The sequence below is a fragment of the Pholis gunnellus genome, assembly GCF_910591455.1.
Source record: "Pholis gunnellus genome assembly, chromosome: 23".
NCBI classification, from domain to species: domain Eukaryota; kingdom Metazoa; phylum Chordata; class Actinopteri; order Perciformes; family Pholidae; genus Pholis; species Pholis gunnellus.
Genome location: NC_136550.1, coordinates 3,785,009 through 3,810,252, shown reverse-complemented (window position 1 = coordinate 3,810,252; position 25,244 = coordinate 3,785,009). Strand labels below are relative to the sequence as shown.

Sequence of the window (25,244 nt, the reverse complement as noted above, 5' to 3'; positions counted from 1 at the left end):
CGGCTGAATGGCAGGTATGTGACGGTGGTGGGAAAGAGGCTTTGCTGGTCCGATGCTCTGTTCTTCTGCAGACATCACCACTGGGACCTGCTTAGCCTTCGCAACCAGGAAGAGCAGAGCGAGGTGGAGCGGCTGCTGAGCAGCAGTCCTTTCCCCCTCACAGGCCATGTCTGGCTGGGGTTGCGCAGGTACACTGACATTGACACTTTAGTGATTTACATATATATATATATATATATATGTAAATAGAGAGAGAGAGAAAAATACTTCATACTTGTAATGAAGGTCAAAGCTCCTGAATTAGACTGAGAGGGCAGGTGTCCTGGGCTGTTGTCTTTCCTGTTGTCCAAATTCTTATGGATTTGAATTTTGCAAATGTGTACATATGCAAAAGACACAGGTCTTCAAGTCAAATATTGTGTGTCCTTGCATTTGCTCATTTGCATTGGTGCTATTCCAAAACAGATGTGCATGGATGCTTTGCTAACAACAATGCATTGTTCATTGTCCGAGCGCAGGTTTGTTAACAAATCTGTTGGGCAGATACCTAATGGAGGACACGTGGTTCTGGATGTCTGGCGGCGCCATGAAGTTCACCAAATGGCCGCGGGATATTGCCCCTCACCGTTACTCCGACCCCTGTGGAGGGCTGGCCAGAGGAGAGCGCTTCCAGTGGGAGGACCAGCCTTGCGACGAGCTCCTCAACTTCATCTGCCAATCAGGTAGTGGAGGGGTGTTACACCTCGCATCCTGCACGTGTGTGCACGTGTCGCACTTGGCCACGATACCCTAACCGTCTTCTTCTGTCCCTTAGGTGCCGAGGTGGGAGCACGAAGGGTGTACTACGACAGCACCAGCAAAGCCTCAAGTCCTTAGTCAGGGTTAACAATATTGTAACCTGTTATAGAATAGCAATTTTACTCCTTGCAAGCCTTGTTTGATACCAAAAAGTCTCAATCGCCTTGTCAAAGCACTGATTCCTGCATTCATTTTCATGCTCACGTGTGGGTTAGTCACTGTAATCTCATGTAACCAGTTATTGCATTTCTGTTAGCAACACTCCCAAATAATCATATTCCTTACAAGTCATAACTTGCATTCCTACATATTATATCCCTCAAAAATGTTTTCAGGACAGATGAAAGATGTAGAGCACATGTAGCTGTGAAGCCCCCTCGCCTGACTACTTTATTATTCTACCACTTCCTCTGGTTTTGTAATGTGTGAAAGACCTTGGAGATGTGAAACGCAGAGCGGGAGCTATCAATAGCAATGTTCACCACTTCAAACGTAGTCGGATTTGCGTTCAAAACAACAGAGGAAGTGCATATTTATTCTGTAATATGTCTGACTGACCTTGAGGTAGGACAGAATTAAATCATAAAATATGCAGGTGGTCTCTTTGTTGGCGGTGTAAATAAAGCTGATTGATTGAGTAAAGCAATCAAACAGAGGGAAAAAAAGAATAAATATGGAAATAAAAAAATGTTCAACCAGTTATGGCGTCGGGAATGTTGAACCGTGGAGCTTTATGATCTCTACCTGCTCTGGTTTACACTTGCTTCACTGTCCACCCCCACTTACCAGTGGATGGCTCAAACCTCCCAGTTACACCTGTAACGGACAATGGAAATGGTGAAAGCCAACAATTAAAACAGAAACCTGAACCAGGACACGCATGTCTCTATAATCTCTTCTCTTGCATTAGGTGTGGCACAGTCCTGTGGTGTGTAAGGGAGTTTTGATGTAACCACAACAGCATTAAGGAGTGTCTTGTATAAACTGGAGACTCGTGATGCAGGGTGGACAAACACGGAGAGGACCTGGTTCGTCTTGTTCTTCTTGCTAGCTGTCTTTGCAACGTGTGCTCAGTCATTACCAGCACGGAAACTGTTTGTTGGTATTGTGTGTATTGTATTAGGCCTTGAAAGAAAACATATATAGTTTATGTTTTTTGGTGAACAGGAAACAACAAAAATGTGTCTTATTATTCCGACACATAAATGTTGACACTGTTGGACTTAAAAAAAAAAAAAACCTGCTGTTATTTATGTAACCGACCCAGAAACAAACACTTATGTTATTTAGAAAAATACATGTTCGCCTCTCTCAACTGTAGTAAAAACTATATATATAAAATAAGGAAATGAACAGTGGCTGATTAGACTTCAGGTTCCTGGCATCGTGCATGCTTGCTCACTGGTCAATCTCACTGGAACACTTGAATAGAGCAGAGCCATCACGAGTGTTGCTGTTCCTCCGATATGACAAGTCAAAGTGTCTGCTGATAGAAAGGCCTATGGTAAGTTTGTTTTTCTCCTCTTCTTTTTTCCCCCCATTGTTGCAATATCCCACAATAACCACAGGGGGGCGCTGCTGACCTATTGTAGTGGATGTTCAAAACCGACGCATTAAAGCAGTCCAAACAGACCAGAGAGGTTCACTTTAGGCAACGGTACAACAACCAGTGTGTCACAGGAAAAGGCCGCAAAAAAACAACACTAAAAGTTATAATAAATAGTGAGTAATGGACTTTATGTGGAAGTCTGAATTACCAGCTTCTCTGTCTACTGGGTGGCAATAACACACGGTTTGCGTAGTAACAGTGTAAGTTTAAAACACAGTATGTTATGATCTGTCTGAGGGGAAATAAGTCCTTTACTGACAACATGACAGCTGTTAAAGCAGCTCCGAGTGAGTGATTGCGTTGTTTTAAAGGGTCCAATAACGATGTCAGGGTTTGTTACTGAATGATTCACACGGAATGAAACGTCTCATTTAGATGCTGCTTGATGTAAATCATCATATCCTCAGACACTCTCTTAATCCCATGAAGAATGTTCTGTATTTCCAGATTTAAATCAGACTATTGGGGATTGACCTGCAGGTTTATGAACCCACCGAGCCTGGCAAACGTGTGTTTAGCGAATAGACACACGGCGTTCAGTTTATTTGTCCCGTCGAGCACCATTTAGCAAGTGAAAACAGAGGTTTCATTTCTTATGTGGCTCTGGGGGGTGTGCTGGGGGGGCCGTCCAAAGTCTGAGAAAGTGGCCCCCCCGGTGACGTCATCAGGTTAATCTCGGTTTTGGCTGGGAGACATTTTTTAACAGAAAGCGAGCGTTTAAGACACAGGGGAAGTCTAACGAAAGGCAGAAAGTAACTAAGTACATTAACTCCATTATACTTAACATTTTTAAATGTTAAGTATAAAGTATTTGACTTTAGTGTTGAAGACTTACATTTCAAGAGCTGTAGTTCTAATATCGTGCTATTCAAATAAAGATGTAACATAAAACGCATATAATCAGTTTATACAAATTGAACACCTCTTCCACCACTGACGAAAGATGGTAATAAGTTGCATCATGGGAAATGTAGGATCGTATAGGTGTTTTTAAAGCTTGACCCAAACAGGGACTAAAAGCCGTTATGTCTGGACCGAATTTGGACCATTCTTTTCTAAATGTGTCCCCCTTTGCATGTCCACCAACACTGAGGAAGTGTAACACTATACCACTGGAGCAGCCCTTTAACCCCTCCCGCGACGTGGGATGGGTGGCAAAAGGGCAACGGCCATGACCCTAATGACAGGAATGCACTTCATTGAGGGCGTTTACAACCTTCCCCTGCCGGAGGAAAATCCATTCCGCCAAGAAGAAGCTATTCGTAAATGCAATGTGGCGCGTGAAAACGGTTGTGCCATTTATGTGCCATTATTTTGGAGCATGCACACGAAAACACATGCAGAGACGTGCCAATTTTTTTTTGCAGCTGTTATTTGAGTATTTTTCAGTGATTGCACCAAACTATTTTCATCAAAACTAAAATCACGACTTAATTATCTCCCAATGAGAATAAAGAACGTGCGACTCCAGCAATAAAACACTTTTTTTTTTTTGCAACTACGCCTGGGTGGGGTAACGGCTTTTTTCATTGTCTATTCATTTAAGTTACTCTGGGGGGATAAATGGAAAGTTTGAGTGCAGAGGGGGACTGTAGTGCTCTTGTTAGGTGAGAGGAGGGGAGGGGAGGAGGGGAGGAGGGGAGTGCGTGGGACTGCCGGCCAGACGGAGAGGGGAGAGGGAAAAAAAAAAACACGCTTGGACATTCCCAGGCTGGGAAACATAGCGGAGAGCGAGAGAGGAGGACTGTTTGCACGCGCTGAAGTCCTACTTGAAGAAGGGTGAAAAGGGAGGTAATGGAGGCTGTTTGAGAAGAGAGGTTTCTTTTTTTGTTGTTTTTTTGTTGTTGCGGAGAATGCGAAGAGGAAGCAAATGCAGGGGAGCAGCTGAGGACTATGTAGGAATTCCTGACTGAAGTCATGGTAAGTCCCCCTCTTTCTTTAAAATATGGAGAACTCAAGTTTTTCTAGAAAATGCTGAAAGTTAATCTAGCTTTTCTTGTAAACATTTCCAAAAAAACGTGCTTGTGTTCTTAACTGCATTCCCAGTCCCATTAAAGCGGTTGTCATTGTTGTCTTCTGTTTTTGATCCATGGCAACATGACTTTTGAAAGTTTTGTCAACCCTAAATTTACTTTAGGCTACTTTTTTAACATGTGCATACTGACTTGTGCACCCAGACTTCCACATGTGCTTTTAAAACACTTATTTTAAATATGTATTTTACTTTTGATCATTCTCATCAAGGCATATGCGTTTGATTTGGGAAGAAGCTCAAGTCAGCACATATAACAACCGGTTTACAAAGTTGTCAAATCCCAAATGGCAGCAGCTTGTAATGACATGATTTAAGCAGTGTGACGTTGGTGGATTGAATCAAGGGCTCTCTGTTGGGTCTCCTGGGATTTTGTTTACCATCCCCGCCCGCTCATGGTCTGATCAGTGACACACAGAGGCAGAGAGACGGGGTAGATGAGTCAGGCAGACACATGCGCACACATGAGAACATTTATCCTGAATTAAGAAAGAAAGAAAGAGATGAAGAAAGAAAGATTTTGGGGTCGTATTCCCCCGCTTCTGTGTGCTGGTGCAGGGTGGAGCATGCTTGGCAGGGCGAGCAAGAGAAAAAAAGGGGAGAGAGCGGAATAAAAGAGGAGGGTAGGGTTACTTTTTTTTTTTTTTTTTAGGAGACTTGGACGGCAGCAACGGTGGTTTCGGTGATGCCACATTTTCCACATTGGACCCTGAGAGAAGAAGGGGAGAGAAGAAAAAAAAAAAAGGAGAAAGGGGGGAACAAGGGATGGCATGGACTTCAGGGAAGGAAGAACATGTGCACTACGGTTTCATCTTCCTCTTGAACCAGTTGGGAAAGTTAGGGGTGGAAAACAGTCACAGTTGTACGCACAAGAGTATATATATATATATATATATATATATATATATATATATATATATATATATATATATATATATATATATATATATATATATATATATATATATATATATATATATGTCACATGCAGCAAAGTAGAGAAATGGAACACAGCAGGTTCAAAAGAGTGAATAACACCTAAACGGACCTAAAACGCTTAACACATGAGGAATGTGTGCATGCATACTCGCTAAGCTAAGGCATAAACATGGCAGCTCTCACATGCATCGTTACAGTGCATCATATACAAGCGGGCACACAGCGATACATGCACTGCAAACCTTTGCCAAGAATATATGTGGCAGAGGGTATTTTTCCATTCCCTGGTCTGGTGAGCTCAGATTTTGAAACTCTTAATGGGACGTACCAGTCCTCATGTCGGGCCATGGGGAGGGAGTCTGATGAAAGCTATTGCAAACGATTCTCTGTGTTTGTTTGAACCCGTTTCGGTGTACCAAGCGTGTAGAACAATCCAGAAAGGGTGAGCGATGTTGTAAATCACAGGAATCTTTTCTTTAACCGAGTTTCCTGCAATTGTCAGGACTCCGACATAAACGAGGCCGAGGACGGACGCTTTTCATGTTTCATTGGCATCTTTATTGGGCATCCAAGCAGTTTGTTTGTTTTTAATATGCCTTACTTTTGCCCTGTGATCCGGGATATAGTGTGGCAATAACGATTCCTCCGATTTTCACCTGATCTGGAAGAAGCCGTGAGAACCAGTTCTCAACCAAATAATACAGAATTGTTTGCTTGGTGGAACAAATCTCACAAGTACAATGAAAAAATGCTTTCTTAATAATCATGAAAAAATACCTCTTCAGTTAAAATAAAATGCCTCTTTAATATTAAAAAAAGCCTCTCCTATAATAAGGAAATGTGGATGAAGAGGGTATCAATAGATATAAACCAATAAACGAAATAAAGCCAGCGGGTGTTAGGCATGAAGAGCTCTTGTCTGCCCCGATGCAGGTGTTCTTGAATATTCACTCCAGCTAGGATTCAAAATGCATAAAATCCCCCTCAATCAGAAAAGTTAAGACAGCAAAGAAGTCCCAAAATGGACGTACAGAGCAGAGTTTCTGGCTGAGATGTGGCTTGTATTGCCCTGGATGTGCAGTTCCTCTCCTCTCTTTAGCCCTAAAGAAATGGCGTCATCACTCCCTGATTGGCCAAGAGCGGAAATGCACCAAGCTTTTCTCAATTCATAATTAGGAGTAATTACCCACACTGACCCTGATAACTCCGGATAATTGTGACATTCAACTAAAAATAATTTGGATAAGGGAAATGACAGCAAGCTCCAAAGAATGATGGACGACTAGAATGGCTATAGGATAAACATAATCTTAAAATCATTAAATGTTCAAAATCAAATGGCGTTGTGTAATGCCACAGGTGTCGCTCGTAGTGACAAACCTACAGAAAATGATCTTCTGACTCTGTGGCTCTAAGGAGCATTTTAGCGTCTTTCATGCTGCGTTCACAACACAAACAGACTGCAAGACATTTTAGATGCAAGCCGATGACGTTGAGCTCCAAACTGACGCCCGGCACTTGTAGCTGCATGATGGGCGTGAACACTGCTAATGAAAGTTTAAACTTCCATCATTGCTTCATGACGCAGCGAAGCAACAACCAATCAGCAGCACCTGGACTGCAGAGACACAAAGTTAGCAACTAGCTGTTGAAGTGTGACCCGGCAGGTAGCGAGAAGCACGACTCCAAATGAATGCTAATGTTGCTACGTGTCAGCTGGATGTGTAAATATGCAACTCTTTGCTAGCATGTTATTAAATCTTTAAGTTTGGTTTTAGCGGGCCAACATCTCTAAAAACATGGCAGGGTAAGAAACACAATCATACGGGTTCTAAACAAACCAACTAACCAAACAAACTAAAACGATAGTCAAAGATTAGCCAAATTGTTTGTTGTAACCATGCGTCACAGTTTACAGACCAAGCGCCTGCAATGAGGGATTAATAAAGTGTTTCATTGTTGGCTTGTTTACAACCTTGCTTAGGCTACAACGGTTAGAAATGATGGTCGACTCTACAAAATGAATAATTCCTACTGTTCACCCAGTTGCTGTATCTTGCTACATCTATATTGATGTGATGGGACAGCCATGCCAGCAGGCTAACATTCTGCTCAGCCTAGCAAAGCCTAAACCAGCTTGGACTCGGAAAATGTCACACTAGGAAGTCCAATAACGCTAATAAATGTGACAGAATACCAGACCACAAATAGACAACGAATGGAGGCCAAGTGTGAAATCTCGTCCGCTGTGAAACTCGCCGTTGCTCTATTCAGCAACAGACTGTAGCACTTAAGTAGCCTAAAACAATCTGTAAAGAAGCTGTTTGACCCTCTGTAGGTCAGGTTAGATTATGCAGGAAGATTTAGGACAGGAAATCACTCTAAGGCCTCTCCCTCTCGCTTCCTCTTCATCCTCCTCTCCCTTTGTCTGTCCGCCTCTTTCTTTTTCCTGTCTCCCCTCTTCTTTTCTGTTCCCTCTTTCACTGTCAGCACCTTTTCTCGTTTTTGCTCCTAATCATGTCATCTTCTCCCGGGCCCCTTTCTGCTCTAACTCCCTTCCTCTCTTGCTCCGTCCTCCGTGTACTGTACGGCTCTACATCTGGTTTCCATCACGCTTGCTGCTGCTCTTGTTTCCCATCGATCGCTCCCACCGGTCAGCCTCCTCCTCTTTTCTCTTTTTCCCCTTTTCTTGTCTGAACCCTTCCGTCTCTGTTGAGCCGTCTGGTTCTCTCAGTGTCTCTCTTGTCACTCACACTTCAATGAGCTGAACTGACATCAAGGGGGCAGTTCTCGTGCTCTATCCAAAACCAGTAAGTCCACCTTGTCTTCTCGTTTATGCAACCATTTTGTCCATCCCCCCCCTGTGCCAGGCATCTGTATGGAAGATCGCTTCTGCCTCTTCCGTTTCAGTCTGCGTACACGAGAGAAAGACAGGAAGTCTGACGCAGGAATACCCTGATTCTGTGCCGTGAAACCGGAAGATACAAGTACATTCACACCGTGCCGATTGTCCTCACCGACACTCCACGTGCCGTATGACACACACACACACACACACACACACACACGCTCGTGTGTAAGATGTCATCCGCCAGATTGTGACTAGGGAGTTTTGGAAACAGGACATATGATTGCAGTTGCAAGGTAGAGCAGTTTATAGGTAATCCGTCAATTAGTACGCTAAAACTACCAGAAACATCTCTTTGTCATGAGGGCTGTGTATCTGGGCCAACAATCTGGCGATACGGCACGTATCACGATACAGGGGTTACGATTCAATATATCGCGATATGTTGCGAGGGAGTGTACCTATGTTCCCTTAGTTCAATGTTCTGTGAACACACGTTGAGTTAACTTCAAGAAAGTTGTCAGGGACTCACTTTCCCAGGGCCTAATGTTCAACTCTATGATATGTTCCCTGAGACGAGTGCCCACAATAGCCCACGTCACATTAATTAAAAAGAGCTTGGTAAGAGCTTTTTTTTTGGGTTCCCATCACATGCTATATAGTGCTGGGGAACCAGCCCGTTAGGTTGTCAAAAACGTATTTTAACCCTAAAAAAGTAGTTTTGTTGCCTGAACCTAAGTTACAACGACCAAGCTTTAAAATGTTTAGAATTGGGTACGAGACCCTTTGTGATGTTCCTATTATGTGGCATATAAATCTGACAGACATAGGAATACCGTAAGCAAGGCGATATATATTGCAAATTTTAAAATTTTGAAAACTGTCATGGTATAAAGCACCCACCACCATATGCAAAATATCTGAGTATTCTTTTAAGCAATTGGAACAGTGAGATCTGCATTTGCATTAATCACAGTCCAGCCCACATCATGGCAATACTTTTTATGCATTATGAGCCACTACCTGCCACAAATCCTCATCTGCGTGTAAACTGTCAATTCAAAATTGACGCAGTGTTTTTAAAAATGGATACAGCCTCACAAAACTGAATACCACCTTACACCCTTATTTGCTATCTTCTTTTTTCACTGCATGTTGTCTGATAGACACTGATAGCTCAGTGGTAATCACGCAGTCTAAATATGGAACTGTGGTCATGTGGTAAGTTCTTGGAATCTCCCTAAATTTCAGTACTTCTATAAATATCATACAGCCAATATCCTGTGAAAAAAACATCTCCAAAACAACTTGTTATGAGCTGAGAACAACTTGTTTTCAGCTTCGTGACAATGCATTTATACTCTTAATATGTTTTCAGATGGTTTGTTTAGCTTCAGAAATTTGAGGATTTTCTCAACCCGTAAAGCATTCGATAGTCTCCCCTGTCTGCAAATATTAAAGATACACCCTGGACTATGTATTTGGTAAAATCATAAAATGTCTTTACAAAAACTGTGCCATGTTGCACATGACTCTGCATCTGGGGTCGGATGTAATACTTTGCATTACTCTTTTAGCCGATCAGAAAAAAAATTCAATCAGAATACTGACTCACTTCTCTGGTAAAATCTATTTCTAGCCTGCATAGAAACTGACCTGCCGTGCTTCTGGTCAAACTCCGATCTGTTCCTCATCATCTTAGTTTGGTTTCATTTGGTGATAATGTGCGTACAGCTTGTTCTCCAAAAGAACACTGGCTGACTGGGGCTGGAAAATCTGCGGCATAAAAACAAAGCCTCTATATCCGGATACATTGCATTACAGTACATTACACTGCGTACTCAGAGATTTGTCCAAAGTGACTTTTAAAAAGTAAGACACCTGAGCGCATTAGCATCAAGCATCTGATTGAAGAGTAATTGAATTACAGTCCCTTAAAGGAGAATCACCAGTTTGTTTTTTTTAACGCAAGAGGCTCCTTCTGTCTTGGAGTAGGAAATCTAATTAACAAATTTCATCAAGGGCTGCTTTGTTTCATGTGCATTCGCAGGTCTGTGACGGGAAAGAAGAGTGACTAAATGCATTAGACGCACCGGAACCGAATGCTACAGGTTAGACAGGAGTGACGCGCGACGTGAACAAACTTGACCTTTCTAACTAAAGACCACAGATGCTTTTAACACAATTCTTTTGTGGAATAATAAGGAATTTTTCACATTTGTACAAGGATTATGTGGTTTTGTTGGAAAAGCAGCATTGCTCTCTTTTCCTTCCTCTGTTTGACATCATCCCTCGTGTGTTTGAGTGATTGCGCTCGCAGACTTTAGCAGTGGAATATCCTGTTGTACTGGCATGCAAACAGATTCAATGCTGAGGAAATAAAACAGGGGGGGGGGGGGGACAATTGCACATCAGATCCAAATCAAATATTGTCGCCGGCGAGCTAGCTCGTGGCTAAGTACACTGCATTGAGTTTAGCTATCTGCCGGTCTGGATATGAGCGCAACTTTTAAATGATAGAAGGCCGATGAATAGTAAAATGGTTTGAGGATAGCTCTCCAAAACACTAAAGATACGAATGAGCGGTGCATGGAGTTGTGTTCTCCGGCACATATTTGATCCCGAGTGGCTCGACTGAGCCAACTTGGGCTCACATTGCAGCGTTCATTCCCGTTCAAGGCACTGCGTATCGGCACGAAGAGCTTTGCCTTTGAGAAAACACACCCAAAGACATTTTTTCTTTGCTTTAATATAGTGTTGTGTTGAATTAACTGAAGTCTTGTGGGACACTTTTAAAAAAAGGGCTTTAGTCTTGAAGAGGAAGTTCCTGCTGGCTTGCTTTGCAATCCCCTGAACCCCCTGCTGTGCTTTTACTAGACTCAATATGTTCTGTCAGTGAGCCAGGAGGCAGTTTAAACCTCTTTTACAACCGCTACACCTCTTACACCGTGCACCCTGACAGACTGTTGTTTACTGGAGTCTATCCGCACCGAGACACCTCCTCCTGTGACGTAACCGTCTTTACATCAACTGAAATACGACCGACCTTGTAAAAATAATGCAACATTTGCGTTGTGTTTTAGTAGTTAAAGCGCATACAGCGTCTTTTCACAACACTTCAATGCTTAACATTTCTATAAAGTTTTTTTTTTTTTTGAAAATTAAAGAATATCTCTCAGCGTATTGGTACAATTTAACAGATGTGGAATGGTACCGTGAGGTTTTTTCTGCCTTGTTTTAATGTGACTATTAAAAAAAAGGTTGATTACGTAGAAACGTTTCACTTGTTTTAAGATAATTAAGAAGGATTTGGACACATTTTATGGGTCGCTTCCAAAAAGAAGGTTTTGTTTTTACCAAAAAAAGCCACATGGACTTACATGACCCAAGAGCTGCAGCTCTGCTTCTGGAAAAGTGAGCCGCGTTCAGCAACGTTAATGCACGTTTTGCCATGTATTTGTCTCCATGTATAGCTCCCGGACCAAAAATGTCTCTGTTACTAAGGAAAAGTAAAGCCGCATGAATTTGAGCCCGTCGGTGCCACTCTGTTTGTTGGTGCCATGCAGGGCTGAAGTCACAGTTGAAAAATGTAGCTTGGCAGCCAAGAGAGTGGATAGGAAACAGAAGCGAACATCTGATGTGACCCAGAGCAACCTCAGCAGCGCAGGTCTCACAAACCAGATCTGCAGATCTGATGTGGCTTGTTTTTAAACTTTCTTGCTCTGGTTATAAATCTCAGACTTTCTCCTCCTTAGTTTTCATCCCCCCCCAATGACTTTGTTTTTGTTCCACCCTACAACAGCTTGCTCTCCTCTGTGATCAAATGTCCCATTTTTGGGCCAAAACTCCATTTAAAATAAGTCTTGACATTTGTTTCAACCTTAGTTTGCGTATTTGATACGTTGAATTTATTTTCTCAGGGCATTTGTCGGGCGAAAAGTTGCGTAAATAGGAGACAGTACTTGCTCACTCTGTCCTCCTCTGAGGCGAACCACAAACCCCTCTTGTGTACACAAAAAAGCAGCCCGAAAAAATAATTTACAATACGGTTGAAGCTCGATCTTCTTCCATAAACCTTCCGCACCGCCACCAGCTCATTCCCTCCTGGCCCCTCTCTCGCTAGCCGCACTTTTCATTTTTTCCGTACACTCTGTTCTCCCGCGCATTGGCTTTCCATCCATCCATCCCCCTCGGTTGTTGTAGTTACCCGGGACAATATGCCGTCTGTTTGAGGTACAATCCCAACGTAATTGTTGTCAGATGACTATTCAGATAGTCAGGTGGAGGTGAAACAAAGAGGAGATCTTTTTTTTTTTTTTAAAAAGGCAGCAATTTGAGGAAGAGAAGCAGATGGGAGATTTGAGGGGAAATGTGAGCGGAGGGAGAGTGAAAGAGAGAAGTTGGAAAAAAGAAAGAAAAAGTTGCAGGTTGCCATGCGAACGGTCCATGTAGAAAAATAAACACTGTATGTGCTGCATGCTCTGTCACCCTCCACCTCACAGGCCGGCCCGGTGTTATGATGTGTGTGTGTGTGTGTGTGTGTGTGTGTGTAGGGAGTTAACATGTTGCAGTGATTTGACTCTTTTGTTCTGGCCGTTCTTACATTAACTGGGCCTTGGAGGAAATGTTTGACACTCCCCAGGCCATGCAACAGGAAGTTGAAAGTAGAATGTGGGTGTATATTTGTCTCTCTGTGTGTGTGTGTGTGTGTGTGTGTGTGTGTGTGTGTGTGTGTGTGTGTGTGTGTGTGTGTGTGTGTGTGTGTGTGTGTGTGTGTGTCAGCAAAAAAAGCGAGACAACCCGGCTGTTAAACACAAACACAGACATTAGAGTTGATTCAGCGTCCGGTTATGGATTAACCCTTTCTTACCACCTTCGTGTGTCTCTCTCTCTCTCTCTCAGGGTTCGGAGGCGATGGAGGATTGTGTGCAGGGGGCGCTCTCATCGCTTTACCCTCCTTTTGAGAGCACGGCACCACCCCTCCTCTCCCAGGTATACATCTCCCACACACACACACACACACACACACACACACACACACACACACACACACACACACACACACACACACACACACACACACATACACCTTTATTGCAGTCTCACATCTTTAGAGCAATAAACAGGGGAAGAAAAAATAATGCAGATTTAATTAACTGATAGGGCGGTGTTAGAGTATGCGGTCAAAGGGATGTTATGTGCAGATAACAGTGCTTTCCCTGGATGTAAACTGCTGCTAGAAAGCCAACACAAACAAAATCCAGCCAGCTGGCCAATTACAGCCGAAACCCTCTTCCTCCAAACGGGAGCTTCACATGACTCGTTTTAACCAAAAGGCCGCGCACTGTTTCTGCTTTTTTAAGTCAAAAGCACTGACAGAGCAGTCTCGGCTGGGCCGAACTGGCATTCTCTCACAGGTGCATTATGGGAACTCTTTGTAGGCTCTAATACGAGGGTCACCAATATTTGTGTTGAGTGAGAGCTGCCTGTAGAGTAGAGACTAATATGGAGGGCTACTTGATTGATAAAATCGCCCCAAAAAATGAATTTTATGCATTTACTAGACTATATATTTTGGAGACCGTTTGTTTATGTTCACTAATTACTGTTAATGAGCCCTCGTGATCATTATTAATAACCAAGTCATCGTAGGAAAACACAGATATTTATAATTAAACATGCAAGTTGAATGGTTTCGCTATTAATCCCAACAATTGGGCGATTTGAAAGTCATCACAGAGTATTTTTCTTTGGTAGAAAAGTGCTGGCAGGGCGCTGGGGAGCCTTGGAAGCACTTTTTGGTTACCCCCCGTCTAATATGTGACTGGTTGGAGGACAGGGAAAGAGCGACAGTGACAACACCGGCTCTTTTCTGAAAAAAGAAAAGAAAACTAGAAGCGTTCAAAGCGGCCGCACAAAAACAGTTGGGAGTGCTCTGAAAAATGACGCTGGGTGTAGCGCAGCTCCTCTAGGCCAACCACATACGCTCTCCTCGTTGGGAACCATTGAAAGAAGATGCTAGTGCTCGTTAAAGAAACGCTATATATAAAAGAAACTCAGCCTAAATTCCTTTTTTGAGGTTTCAAAAGAAAACATCAACCACAAAACAAAACCATTAAAGCTATTCCTAGACCAAACTACACCGATGACTAATGCTAATTTTAGAGCGGGCGACTCATTGGCGGTGGCTCATTGGGGTAGTGGTAGCCACCGTGTTGGCTAACCCTGCTCCAATATCTCCAACTTAACATTACAGAGCGCCAATGTCACATTCGTTTTTTACTGCGTAGAGCACAAAGACCATGGGGCCTTTTGAGCTTTAGGGCCAATTAAGGGAATTTGATTATTGCTTTTGTTCCAAGTTGCCATGTAGCTTCAAATCAAATGTCTTTGTCCCGATGGAAACAGCTGCTTGATGACTTGATGAAATAAAATGGATTAAATGAAACAGCCTTTCTGATTACATGCGGTCCGGGTTGAGGGAATTCCTCCGCTCTTGAACAAATGTAACCCTTTCAAAAATCCCTTTGATGAACTCGAAAATGCAGGTCGGTAGCTAAAAACAAAGGCTGCTCTTAGTTCATGAGAAGCACGAAAGGTTTTCCCCAGACATGAAGGATATATAAAGTCGACAGCATTTTGTTTTGTGGATCTAATTACCAAATGCACTGAATACTCCTGCATTCACTGGAGTGTTTTTGCCGCTTTCTTTTGCACATTCATTCAGGTCTTTTCAGTCCTGGAGTCGACCTATCAACACGACAGTCTTCGCTACCTCCTGGACTACTTCGTTCCTGCCAAGCACCTCCTGCACAAACTCCAGCAGCACGCCTGCGTGAGTTCCAAACTGCAAACGCTGCAGATGAGAACACACACACACACAGTATAATCAGAAGCAGAATCGTCTGTCGCCATGCAAGAAAGTATAGTGTGAGAAATCTGTCAACCGTTAGCTTCCTGATGTGTGCATTGGCGGTCGAGTCAAGTTGAAAGTCCTAAATCAAAGTCGAGCCACACATGTTCTTAACGTTATTACGTGGAACTTTGAACCGGTCATGAAACAGTCTCAATGTAATACTGATGCCTCGATATGGACTACATAAGTAAACAAGAGCTTCAGTGTGAAGATTGTCTATTTCTGTAAAGTTATTCTTAATGTTTGTCACCTGTGCCCCCGGGTCGGATTCTGGAGGGTAAGGGAGACTTTGAGTGGTTTTCTAAAAGAAAACAGAAAGTTTCTTGTAGTAACTTCAAAGGTTTAACTTGTTTTTAAGTCTTTCAGGCCAGTTTCAGGTCTCAACAGTGAAAGTCCAAGTGAGGCCACAAGTTTTCATAACATTTTGGGGTCAAGTCTCAAGTCTAGTCTAGACTAGTCTTAAGTCAAGCTTGAAATACAAAGTGAGCTCATAAGTCGACATGAGACTTCCATTGTTTTTAGGTTTCTTTAAGTGCAAATCCGAGGCAAGTCTCAGGTCTCGTATAATAATTACTATTGGGTACTACTGGTGGGAATTTAGCAGGTAAAAACTTGACTTGAATGACTTTTGCTCACAAGTGTCGAGTTAAGTCTTAAGTGAGTTAAGACTCACAGCAGTCGAGTCCATGTCAGTGTCAGGGCCTCGTGTTTGTGCCCTGAATCTAAGTGTCAAGTCTTCAGCGTGGTATCACGGTAACTGGCGACATGAAGACACCAGTGTGAAGAAAAGTTCAAGGCTTTTATAATCCGACACATGTGTGACCCTGCACCATTTTCCTCACTGCACCGTGGAGGGTCGCGTCTGCTCTCAAGCTATAGCTGGCCGGTAAAATGAGAGAAAGTGGCTGGTGAAATTTGAGATTTAACAGCCGCTGTGACCCGCAGACAAAAGAGGTGGTTTCCTGCCTCGGAGGCTCCACCGAATCGACAAGAGATTAATGAAATACATGTCAAATGAAGCGTGAACGAATGAGTTCGGGTTGTACTTTTCAGCTTCCCGCATGCAAAAAGCAAAATGCATGTTAATAGTATGACACAGGATACACTATGCAACTTTCTACTTGGTGCCCTCACATCACTCGCACAAGACAAGGTAGACAAATGAGATGCAACATGTACTTCACTCAAAGCCATGAGGTTTACACTGAACAGCATTCCTTTTATTTTACTTTCCAAAGCACACACACACACAAAGAGATAAACAACACACACTGTTGAGCACAAGCTCGGAGGCTCAGAAGTGTCTCATATTACCCTTTACAGTTTTCCTAGACTTGCACACACACACACACACATGCACAGGCATTTGTGCGCAAACTATGTTTTCATTGTCGCTGAGTGGAGCGGGACGGGAGTTAGACTGTGAGTCATGACAATAATGCCTTCCATATGCGAGTGTGTTTCTGCTGTGAGAGAAAAGAGAGAGTGATGTGGTGGGAGTCGGAGGAGAAAAGGAACGTGGCTTTCATTCACATTGCCTGCGTGCTTGCGCACGTGCGTGCGCGTCCGAAAAAACCAGAGAAGATGCTGGAGGTTGCAGACTATAGTAGACTGATTGAGGATTTTCGGTGAAAGAGGGAGGTGAGGAAGAAGGAGCAAACACTGGGGGTACTCTGAGGGAGAAGTAATAGGAGGGTGGAGGGGCCAGAGGACACAGGGAGTTACAGAATGTGGAACCGGCTCAAAACAGAAACAAAAAGGTTTTAAGAGAGGAAAAGTCACTAATTTCCACCCGTGCTTGCCCCAAAACTCCCAGAACAGGATAGAAAAGAGACTTAAATGCGGGAAATTGAATAAGGGACAAGGGGAAAAAAAAGGGAAGATGTAGGACAGGTCGAGTAAGGAATATAATTTGATCACGTCTCGTGAGTCTGGAGGGCACGGAGGGGGGAGGGAGCGGCCCCGAGTCAGTCGATTAGACGCGACTGGGAACGGCAGAGAGTCCTCCAGTTGTTCTGGAGGACTTATATACCTCAGGCTGCAGGAGAGAGACAGAGAGAGGCTTAAAGAGGATTGATTAAAGTGAGAATAGCGTTTGGAATAAGGTGTTTTTTTCTAAACAAATCAGTGGATAGTGCAGGGGATCACACTCGGGGCCTTGTCTCCTTCACCTAGATTCACAGAGCTCTTGAGTTGATGCTGCGTTGTGGGATTTTCTATATTTAGACCCATGTTGTTAAATGAACTGGATTTAGATTGATTTTCTCAGCCTTATGGAGCTGCTTTGTGTGTTTTTCCGCTCGTGAAACAGTGGGCTGGTTTCACAGTGGCTGGCTGTTGTGGTCATCTGCATGTTTCTGTCTGACTCACTGTGACTCTCTGCAGCCGTCCAGAGTCTTCTCACTGTGTCATGCCAGCTAAGCGGCTTTACACTTTGGAAATAACAGCGTGAGTCACATGTCCGACAATTGTGCGTGTGGCACTGGCCTTTGACCAGTCGAGCTAGTGAATAGTGTTGACTGGTGCGTTATCAGTTCTAGAAATTTGACTCATCCGATTGCCGAACACAATCAAGCAGGCGGGCTCCAACTGGCTGATGTGGGCCGTGGTTTGTGAATAGGGGGGGGGGGGGGGGTCGCAGGTGAAGTTTTGCATTTCTAAAATCAACGCTTCTTTTTTCCCTCTTGTCGTCACAGTCTCAGTACCTGGGCTGCTTGTTCCTTCACTCCGGCTGGCCTCTGTGTTTAGGCGAGAAAGTGGTCGTGCAGCTCTCCACCCTGGACTGGAGGATCCTGCGCAGTAATGACTTCTACCTGCAGGTGGTGCCCTTCTCTACACGCTGCCCCCGGCTGGCCTTAAAGTGTCTGGCCCCTGGGGGGCGCACCGTTCAGGAAGTCCTGGTACCCGAGTCACAGCACCCCCTTGTGTTCACCACTGAGTGGCTGCACAGCGTGAACAAAGAACGGGGCCACAAGAGAGAACGTAAGGAAAGGATGCCCACTACTTTCATTGACATGTTTGTTTTCCTAATCGCCGATCTTACTGTTACTATTGTTCTATAATTCAGGTTCAGAGTCAGGAAAACTCCACTAAGGTTTACTTAGGGTTTATGTTCGTAATCTGGTTTGTAGGTGGAAGTAATAAATACTTTGTAGCTTAGCCAGTATGACTGTGAAGACGACTACACTTAAAACAAGGGAAGTGAAACAGATGGCAAGAAGACGCTTGGTTTATGACCAAAGGATGGCATGTGGAAGGCAACAAGAGAAAAGAGAGATATATGGATGTCAGCAGGTGGTGGGTGGTGATAAAAACAGTAGAGCTAAAGCAAATGTTTAAATATTTGTTTTCCCTGTAGCTTATGTTGGGATCTTCTTTTTCAAAATAGGATGGCCCTTTTATGCGTAATGTATACCCTCAATAAATATATGAATTTGAAACTTAATCCTCTCTTGTCTTTGCACAGTTGGAGGAGGACTTGACACCTGCCTGGTCAGTACATGTGACGGTGTGGTTCGACTTCCGTGGAAGGAGGTCGTCTACCCAAAATTCATCCACGACCCTTCTGAGGAGCTGGGCCTGATGTCCAACCAGGAGGGCAGCAAATCCAACCGCCTACCCAGTGAGGGGGGCAGCAGCCTCGGAGGCTGGGGTGGCTCATCCTCCGGAGAACTGGACTCCTGGTCCTGGGACGAGGAGGAAGACGATGGTTTACCACCAGACAGCTTGGACTCCGAGCCTGCGCTTCCCCGGCGAAGGCGCAGCGAAGATGGTCTTGGGCGGACAGCGAGGCACCCTCAGCTGGACGGGGACTATGTGGAGCTGTTGGAGCCCAGACTGGGTCCTGATGGAGGGGTTGACACAAGGCAGAGGTATCTGGAGATGCATGGGATTAGTAAGACCAAGACTTTGCCCCTGTGCAGGAGAGGTAAAGCCATCAAACTCCGGAAGGGGAGGGCTTGGGGATATGGGAGACTTGAAGGGTCAGGAAGCTTTCGAGCTGTCCTTGGTGCCAAAAGAGACGTAGTTACCCCAAAAGGTGACACTTTACCACATAGGCCTCCACCGGGAGTCCCTGAACCTGGCAAAGGGAGGCGGTCTTACTCCTCTTCTGTCCACGACTCTGATGAAGGAGATAAAACCAGCAGAGACTCTGAGGGCCTGGAAAGCCACCGGCCTTATTTTGATAGCCTCAAAGAGAGGAGGCCCGGCGTGGGCAAGGAGAGAGAAAGCAACGGCCTCACGCAGCCGTGCAGAGACAACCACAGGGGTAAAGACTCCGATAGTTCTGTCCATGACTTGACCAACCACAAAGTCGAGCATGTCATAGAGGGCCACTCAGATCACGGATCTCATTCAGACTCTGTTTTTGAGGATACAGATAAACCACTGAGCGGAGACAGCGATGCCACAACCCCAACATCAGACGCACCGGAGAGACCCTTCACTGGAGTTTTAGACAGTGGAGAAAATGCCAACGGTGGATCTAAAATGAAGAATTCGTCCAACCCAAAGGTGAACGAGGAAAGGGACGACGAAAAGACTGAGGAAGGAGTTTGTCCCAGAGGAAAGGAGGTTAAAACTGCAGGATTCAGAGCACCAAGGTACAGACTTATTTCTTATGGGCCCTCCTACTTCCTATTCGTTTTAATTTTCACACTTCCGTATGAAAGTACAGATCAGTAACACTTTGGTGCAAACTTTGCGTACAGGTCGTCCAAACTTACACACATATAGGCCTGAAACCAATGGTACAAAAGACACCTCCTAAACCATTCTAAAAGGACATTGTGTCCAAATAATCACATTTCTAAATTTGTACAATTATTAACTGTCTGTTGTACCTCATTAGTACCTTCCTGTGCTTTGTCTTTAGGAGGAAAAGGAAGGGAAAGGGTGCCAAAAGGAGGGCTAGGTCTGGTGGTCGTGCACACCAAAAGGGATCAAAACTGCAAGGTAAAGCTGCTCAACCAGGTCCCGCCACCTGCTCTGCTTTGATAAAGCTGCCAATCACAGAGGAGAACCAATCGAAGCAAAGAAAACAGGCAGACCAACCTGACGGAGTGCCACCTTCAACTCTCGAGGGGACAGAGGACACAAGGAAAAGCAGTGCAGGTCTGAAGAATGATAATGTATGAGCATCAGATGCTAAAATCTCTAAAGTCCCCCACGGAATACTTTCTGTAACTATTGTATCCCTCAACAGAGAAAGAAGCCGAATCTTTGCCTGTCTGCAACGGCCAATCAGGCACATCCTTACTTAACCACTCCAATGAGGAGGCAGGCTCAGGAGAGACATGTCCCGACCAACTAAACGGTGTTACATCTAAAGAGCCTCCCCTGCTGAGGGAACTGGACACAGAGCTTCTCCAGTCAGGGAAGCTAAAGTTGACAGGCAAGTTTATTTCAGGCCTGTATGTTTGTTATGCTAGTTAGCATTCAGCTCAAAACTAATACTTTGACAGCCAGTTAGTCTTGTAGATGTGTGACTTTGTTGTTGTTGTTCATCTTTATCCGGTACACATAGTTGGGCTAGAAGGTCTTGACCCCTAACTGTCAGATTAACACAATTTTGCCTAAAAAAATCGCACTTCTCTTTTCAATTCATAAATCATTCAGATTAAACATACATACATGATATATATACTGTTGGATTCAGTTTGACCTACTTTATCCAGGGATCTCTGATGTCCATTGTGGCTGAACGTCCATAAATCCACTTATATAGTCAAGAAAAACAGACGCACCTTCAGATCTTGCCTCGTAATCCGTACAGCTGGAAGTTTTCTTCAGTATTAAAATAAATCCCATAGTTTTTATCTGCACATTTTATGGTTGGAGTCCAGTGAAAACAGGAACTGCTACTAGATCATTCGGAACAAGTTTTCATGGTGCAAATGTAATAAACTGTAGCAAAGCTCAAGGTGTATCCCACAGCTAACTAACAAACAAAGACCTCATGGCAACATTTTTACTTCCTGGTTTTACTTCCTTCTTGCATCCCCCAAAGCATTATGGGAACTCTAAACTCCAAAACTTGAAATGTGATTATGCCAAATGACAGTGACCACCTGACACTATGTATATATAAAAAACAAACAAACCAATGTTGCAGACTGGTTGTAGGCCCAGAGTTTTAGACCTTTCTCTTATTTCATCATACCGACCACAGGAACAGTGGACAGGCTGGGACGCGCTCTGGTGGTCACAGAGACAGATGCATCCGAGGAGAGCTTCTCTGAGGAGCAGATGGCCCGGGTCCTGGCCTGCTACCACAGAATCACTCGGTAAGGTTGTGTTTTTCCTACTCCAATCAGAAATCGAGCGATATAAGCCATTGGGTTTAATGGTTTCAGGCGTCCCTTCACAGTTCGTCTCTAGATATCTCCGGGGAATTAAGGCTTGTCAGTGTAGCAACATTCATTTCATACCATAGCATGTCCCAGATTCAACCTCTGGTTGCACCACTCTTTACAAACCTGTTCAGCCAAAAGTGCTACATTATTATGTTTGACTTGACTTGCTTTTTTTTCGCTGACTTGGCCAAGTGCAGCAAAAGGCGGGGCTAAGAAAGCGCAGCATGTGCCAGGAGGCCGATAAAGTTTAGCAAACATCTTGGAGCTTGCCGGTTTACCTGGCACAATTCACCATACAGCTGTTGCTCACAACAAGTCTGAACAAAGGTTCCACAGCAGGTTTAGGAAGAATGTTAAGGTTAAAATACAGATGACCCCCTAACTGTCCACTAAAGTGTTTTTTTTTTCAAGAGCAGACATCATTCTTCTTTACTTTTCACATTGCAGGATCTCATTTTAGAATAAATCTCTTTCTTTTCTAACTACTGCTCCTGTTTGAACCCTCCATACATCCTCATCAGGCCTGCAGCCAAAGAAAAAGGTCTCACAGTGTTAATGGACAGCAGACGCTCTCCGCCCTCCACCCTCTGCCTCTCTGCTTTTAAATTGTTCCAGGTGAGACGAAAACTTTGGCCAAATCTGCTAAATGTTTGCTTGTGTTGTTCTAATTAGCCTCCAGATGTGATGGAAGTAGCTCAAGCGCAATGTGTTTTTGTTGTGTGCCAGGTGTCGGTTCCTGGCGGTCTTGGATCTGTTCTGGTTTTGGTGGGAGAGCAGCAGGACTCCCTTTCTCACGAGGTGGAAGGAGCAGAGGTGACCTCATAGGGAACATGCAGCACGTTTATGATCCAGCAAACACACAACATAGCGTTGTTATTTTCCTCCCGGTGCAGTTAATTTTTATTCCTTTTATTTGCGTGTCGAAGCGTTAAAACGCAGGTAGAACACCCTGAAGGAACTTATGAAAACATGTCAAAACAACAGTGATAAAGTGTGCGGGAAAACATTTGCAAATTGAACCTCCATTGGCCGGGAAATAACCGCAGGGATATCTGCTAATATATGGAATTCAAATAACATTTCATACACCGTGCTTTGTTTTCTGTCCCTTGCTAAAATTCGATAAATGCCAGATGCTGTTAGCCGGTTCAGCCGTTCACATTGTGCTTGAATCTAAATTAACCTTATTTCCGTACATTTTGCACATCTGGAGTTTGCAAATATCTCGTATTTCACCGGCAATTCAGCTCATTGTTTTGCACTGATCAGCAGAGTTCTTTCTCACACACACACACACACACACACACACACACACACACACACACGCATGAGATTTCTTCTTCTTGCCATGTGGTTTGTATTTCAGCTTGGCAGTGTTAAAACGCTGCATGTTAAAGGGGAAATCTCACCCGAAAGACGTTGGAGCTGCACGCCATGTTACTCTGTCTTTTCTTGTTGTAGTGATTTTTATTTTTGCTCCTCATCTCCTGTTCTGTCCAGATCCACATGGTGCGAGGAACAGCTGTCCTCCAGCAATATGTCGACAAGCAGCAGCTGCCCCAAGAGATGGACGGAGACTTCGCCCACTGTCACTCAGACTGGCTGGCCTTCAGACTGGTGAGAATCCGCTGCTTGAATACCATAATTTCCCATTCATTTCCTCTTACTTTTCTCCTAAATTTCTACACATGCTGTAGTTATTTTTCTATTTTTCCATGACATTTTTCACTTGGACTGATTCGCTGACCTCAGCGTGCGTTCGACTGGTCTTGAGGAAATTGAGCAGGAAATCGCTTCAGGCATTTAAGATTGATATCTATGCTTCTGTGAAATTATTCAGATTTCATGTTATTTGTATTAACCTAAGCCATTCTCTCCCACAATGGATGTTGCAGCCTCACAGTCTTGACTCTTATACACACACACACACACACACACACACGGTAGCTTTCTGTACTGTAACACAGCTGGAGACTTACCAGCCAGTGTCAATCTGCCATGAGTTATCACGACTACAAGTTTTATGTACCTCAAGTTGAACGCATGACCGTGAGAAGCGAGGGAGTAGAGTGGGAGAAGGAGAACGTTTGGAGAGGAGGAAGGACAGATAAGAGGATGTCGGTTTGTCCGGTGGTGGTCGATGATCTCAGAGTTTCGTGATGAACTGGGTGCGGATGATAAATCAAGAGAAAGGAGGTTTGAGAAGAATCTTAAGGGCTCTTATTCTCCCAGACAGTTTATCCAAACAGATAAAAACATTTCCCCGTCCTCTGCACGTTCTCTGACCTCTCTCATGGACTTTCAAAGACACAAAGAACGAACAGCGTCACACACTAACCTGTGTCTGCTTTACTTTCTTTATGTGTTTTTGAGTGTTTTGGAATGGGAAAAGTATCTCAAAACTACTGATTTTAATCTAAAACCCTTTTATTTGTTCCCCCTTCAGAGCCTGGAGAGCCTGACGGAGCACTGCGAGAGCGCCATCGCACTCCTCGGAGAAGCCCTGCGGTCGATGGACACCGAGCCAATGCCGGACGACATCAAGGTACTAAAGTCTGACCTCACCTTTACAGTATTGCTGTATCAGCTGTATTTGATGACACGTGACAGTTTGGAGGATTCCACGCACAAAACAATCAACTAAACGCATCGCTCTTCCTCAGGCTGTTCCTTTGAGCATCGACAAACACAGGCAGCTCATGGCGAGCGTCCTGGCCGACCCGCGCTTAACGGAACCACAGCAAAGGGGCGGGGCGTGGCTCGCGGGACTGACCAATAGTGCAACCGGACTGGCACAGAAGTCCCCCGACTGCAGGTACCGGAATGTTTACGCTGTGCTAGAACTTTGGCGCTTCTGTTGTCAAAAGATGCAGAGTCTGCGGCGTGTTGTCTGGGGGTCAACTTTGTATTCAAATTCACAAATAGAACCAAACATAGTTACATTAACACTGTGAAACCCGACGTGTTTTACAACACTGAAAATTACCACAATCAGCGAATGTGTCTTCCTGCAAGGAATTGGTCATTATCATGGAAATAAGTGAAAGAAAAATTGTCTAATAATATTCGGTATATGTGCTGTTGTATTAAAAGACTCATTATTTACAGCAGCAAAGTGTGCGCCTGCATGTGCATCTTCTTGTTATGATGCTAATGAGACTGTGCACGGCTGGAATATACATTACGACACGGGCCCATTGAAGTCGGACTATTTTAAATACAAAGACGTCACGACAAACATCTATTCTAATTGGGCTAATGCTCAGACGTGCAGAAACCGCCTCACACAGGCAGCTCGGTCCCGAGGGGCAGGAAAGCGATCTGCATGTCCTTTGCCTTCCCAGTGCTTGTGTTTTGATTGAGGGATTTTTTTTTTTTTTTTGTCATAGTGAGTTATAGGTTAAAAATACTTCTCGTCGTGTTTTCAGCCCCCCCCCCCCCCCAAAAAAAAATAGAAAACCAGCCGGAGGAGAAAAAGGATTGTGAACTTAACATCAAACAGAGGACTTGTTTGTTTGCGGCCGACGGCAGCTTAAAGATGATCTAAAGACGGCAGTATTTGTAGCTGTTCTTCGTATCCAGTAATGAGTTTTGGCTCAGCCTGCACAAGAAGGAGGCCAAATACAAGTATAGGCTGATTGCAGATTTGATTCCTACTTTTTTTTGTGTGTGGCAGTTGGTGTGCAAGGTTCTTTTGTTTAGTTATTTTAGATTACATCATTTCTAGCAGCCAAAATGTTGTTTTT

The 25,244-nt window shown here is 44.0% G+C and overlaps 1 protein-coding gene across 1 annotated transcript in view; it reads left to right on the top strand.

The window, feature by feature from the left end:
* Positions 1-4,193: 4,193 nt before the first annotated feature.
* Positions 4,194-25,244, top strand: part of arhgef40 (Rho guanine nucleotide exchange factor (GEF) 40) — a 34,186-nt gene continuing 13,135 nt past the window's right edge. Inside the window, exons 1-13 of the mRNA XM_079184877.1 lie at positions 4,194-4,327; positions 13,129-13,218; positions 14,954-15,061; positions 17,839-18,124; positions 18,609-19,746; positions 20,019-20,257; positions 20,349-20,537; positions 21,315-21,429; positions 22,020-22,113; positions 22,225-22,311; positions 22,999-23,115; positions 23,945-24,043; positions 24,162-24,313. Coding sequence (XP_079041003.1) covers positions 4,325-4,327; positions 13,129-13,218; positions 14,954-15,061; positions 17,839-18,124; positions 18,609-19,746; positions 20,019-20,257; positions 20,349-20,537; positions 21,315-21,429; positions 22,020-22,113; positions 22,225-22,311; positions 22,999-23,115; positions 23,945-24,043; positions 24,162-24,313 — 2,717 coding nt within the window. The 5' untranslated portion in view covers positions 4,194-4,324. The remainder of the gene's footprint in view (positions 4,328-13,128; positions 13,219-14,953; positions 15,062-17,838; positions 18,125-18,608; positions 19,747-20,018; positions 20,258-20,348; positions 20,538-21,314; positions 21,430-22,019; positions 22,114-22,224; positions 22,312-22,998; positions 23,116-23,944; positions 24,044-24,161; positions 24,314-25,244) is intronic.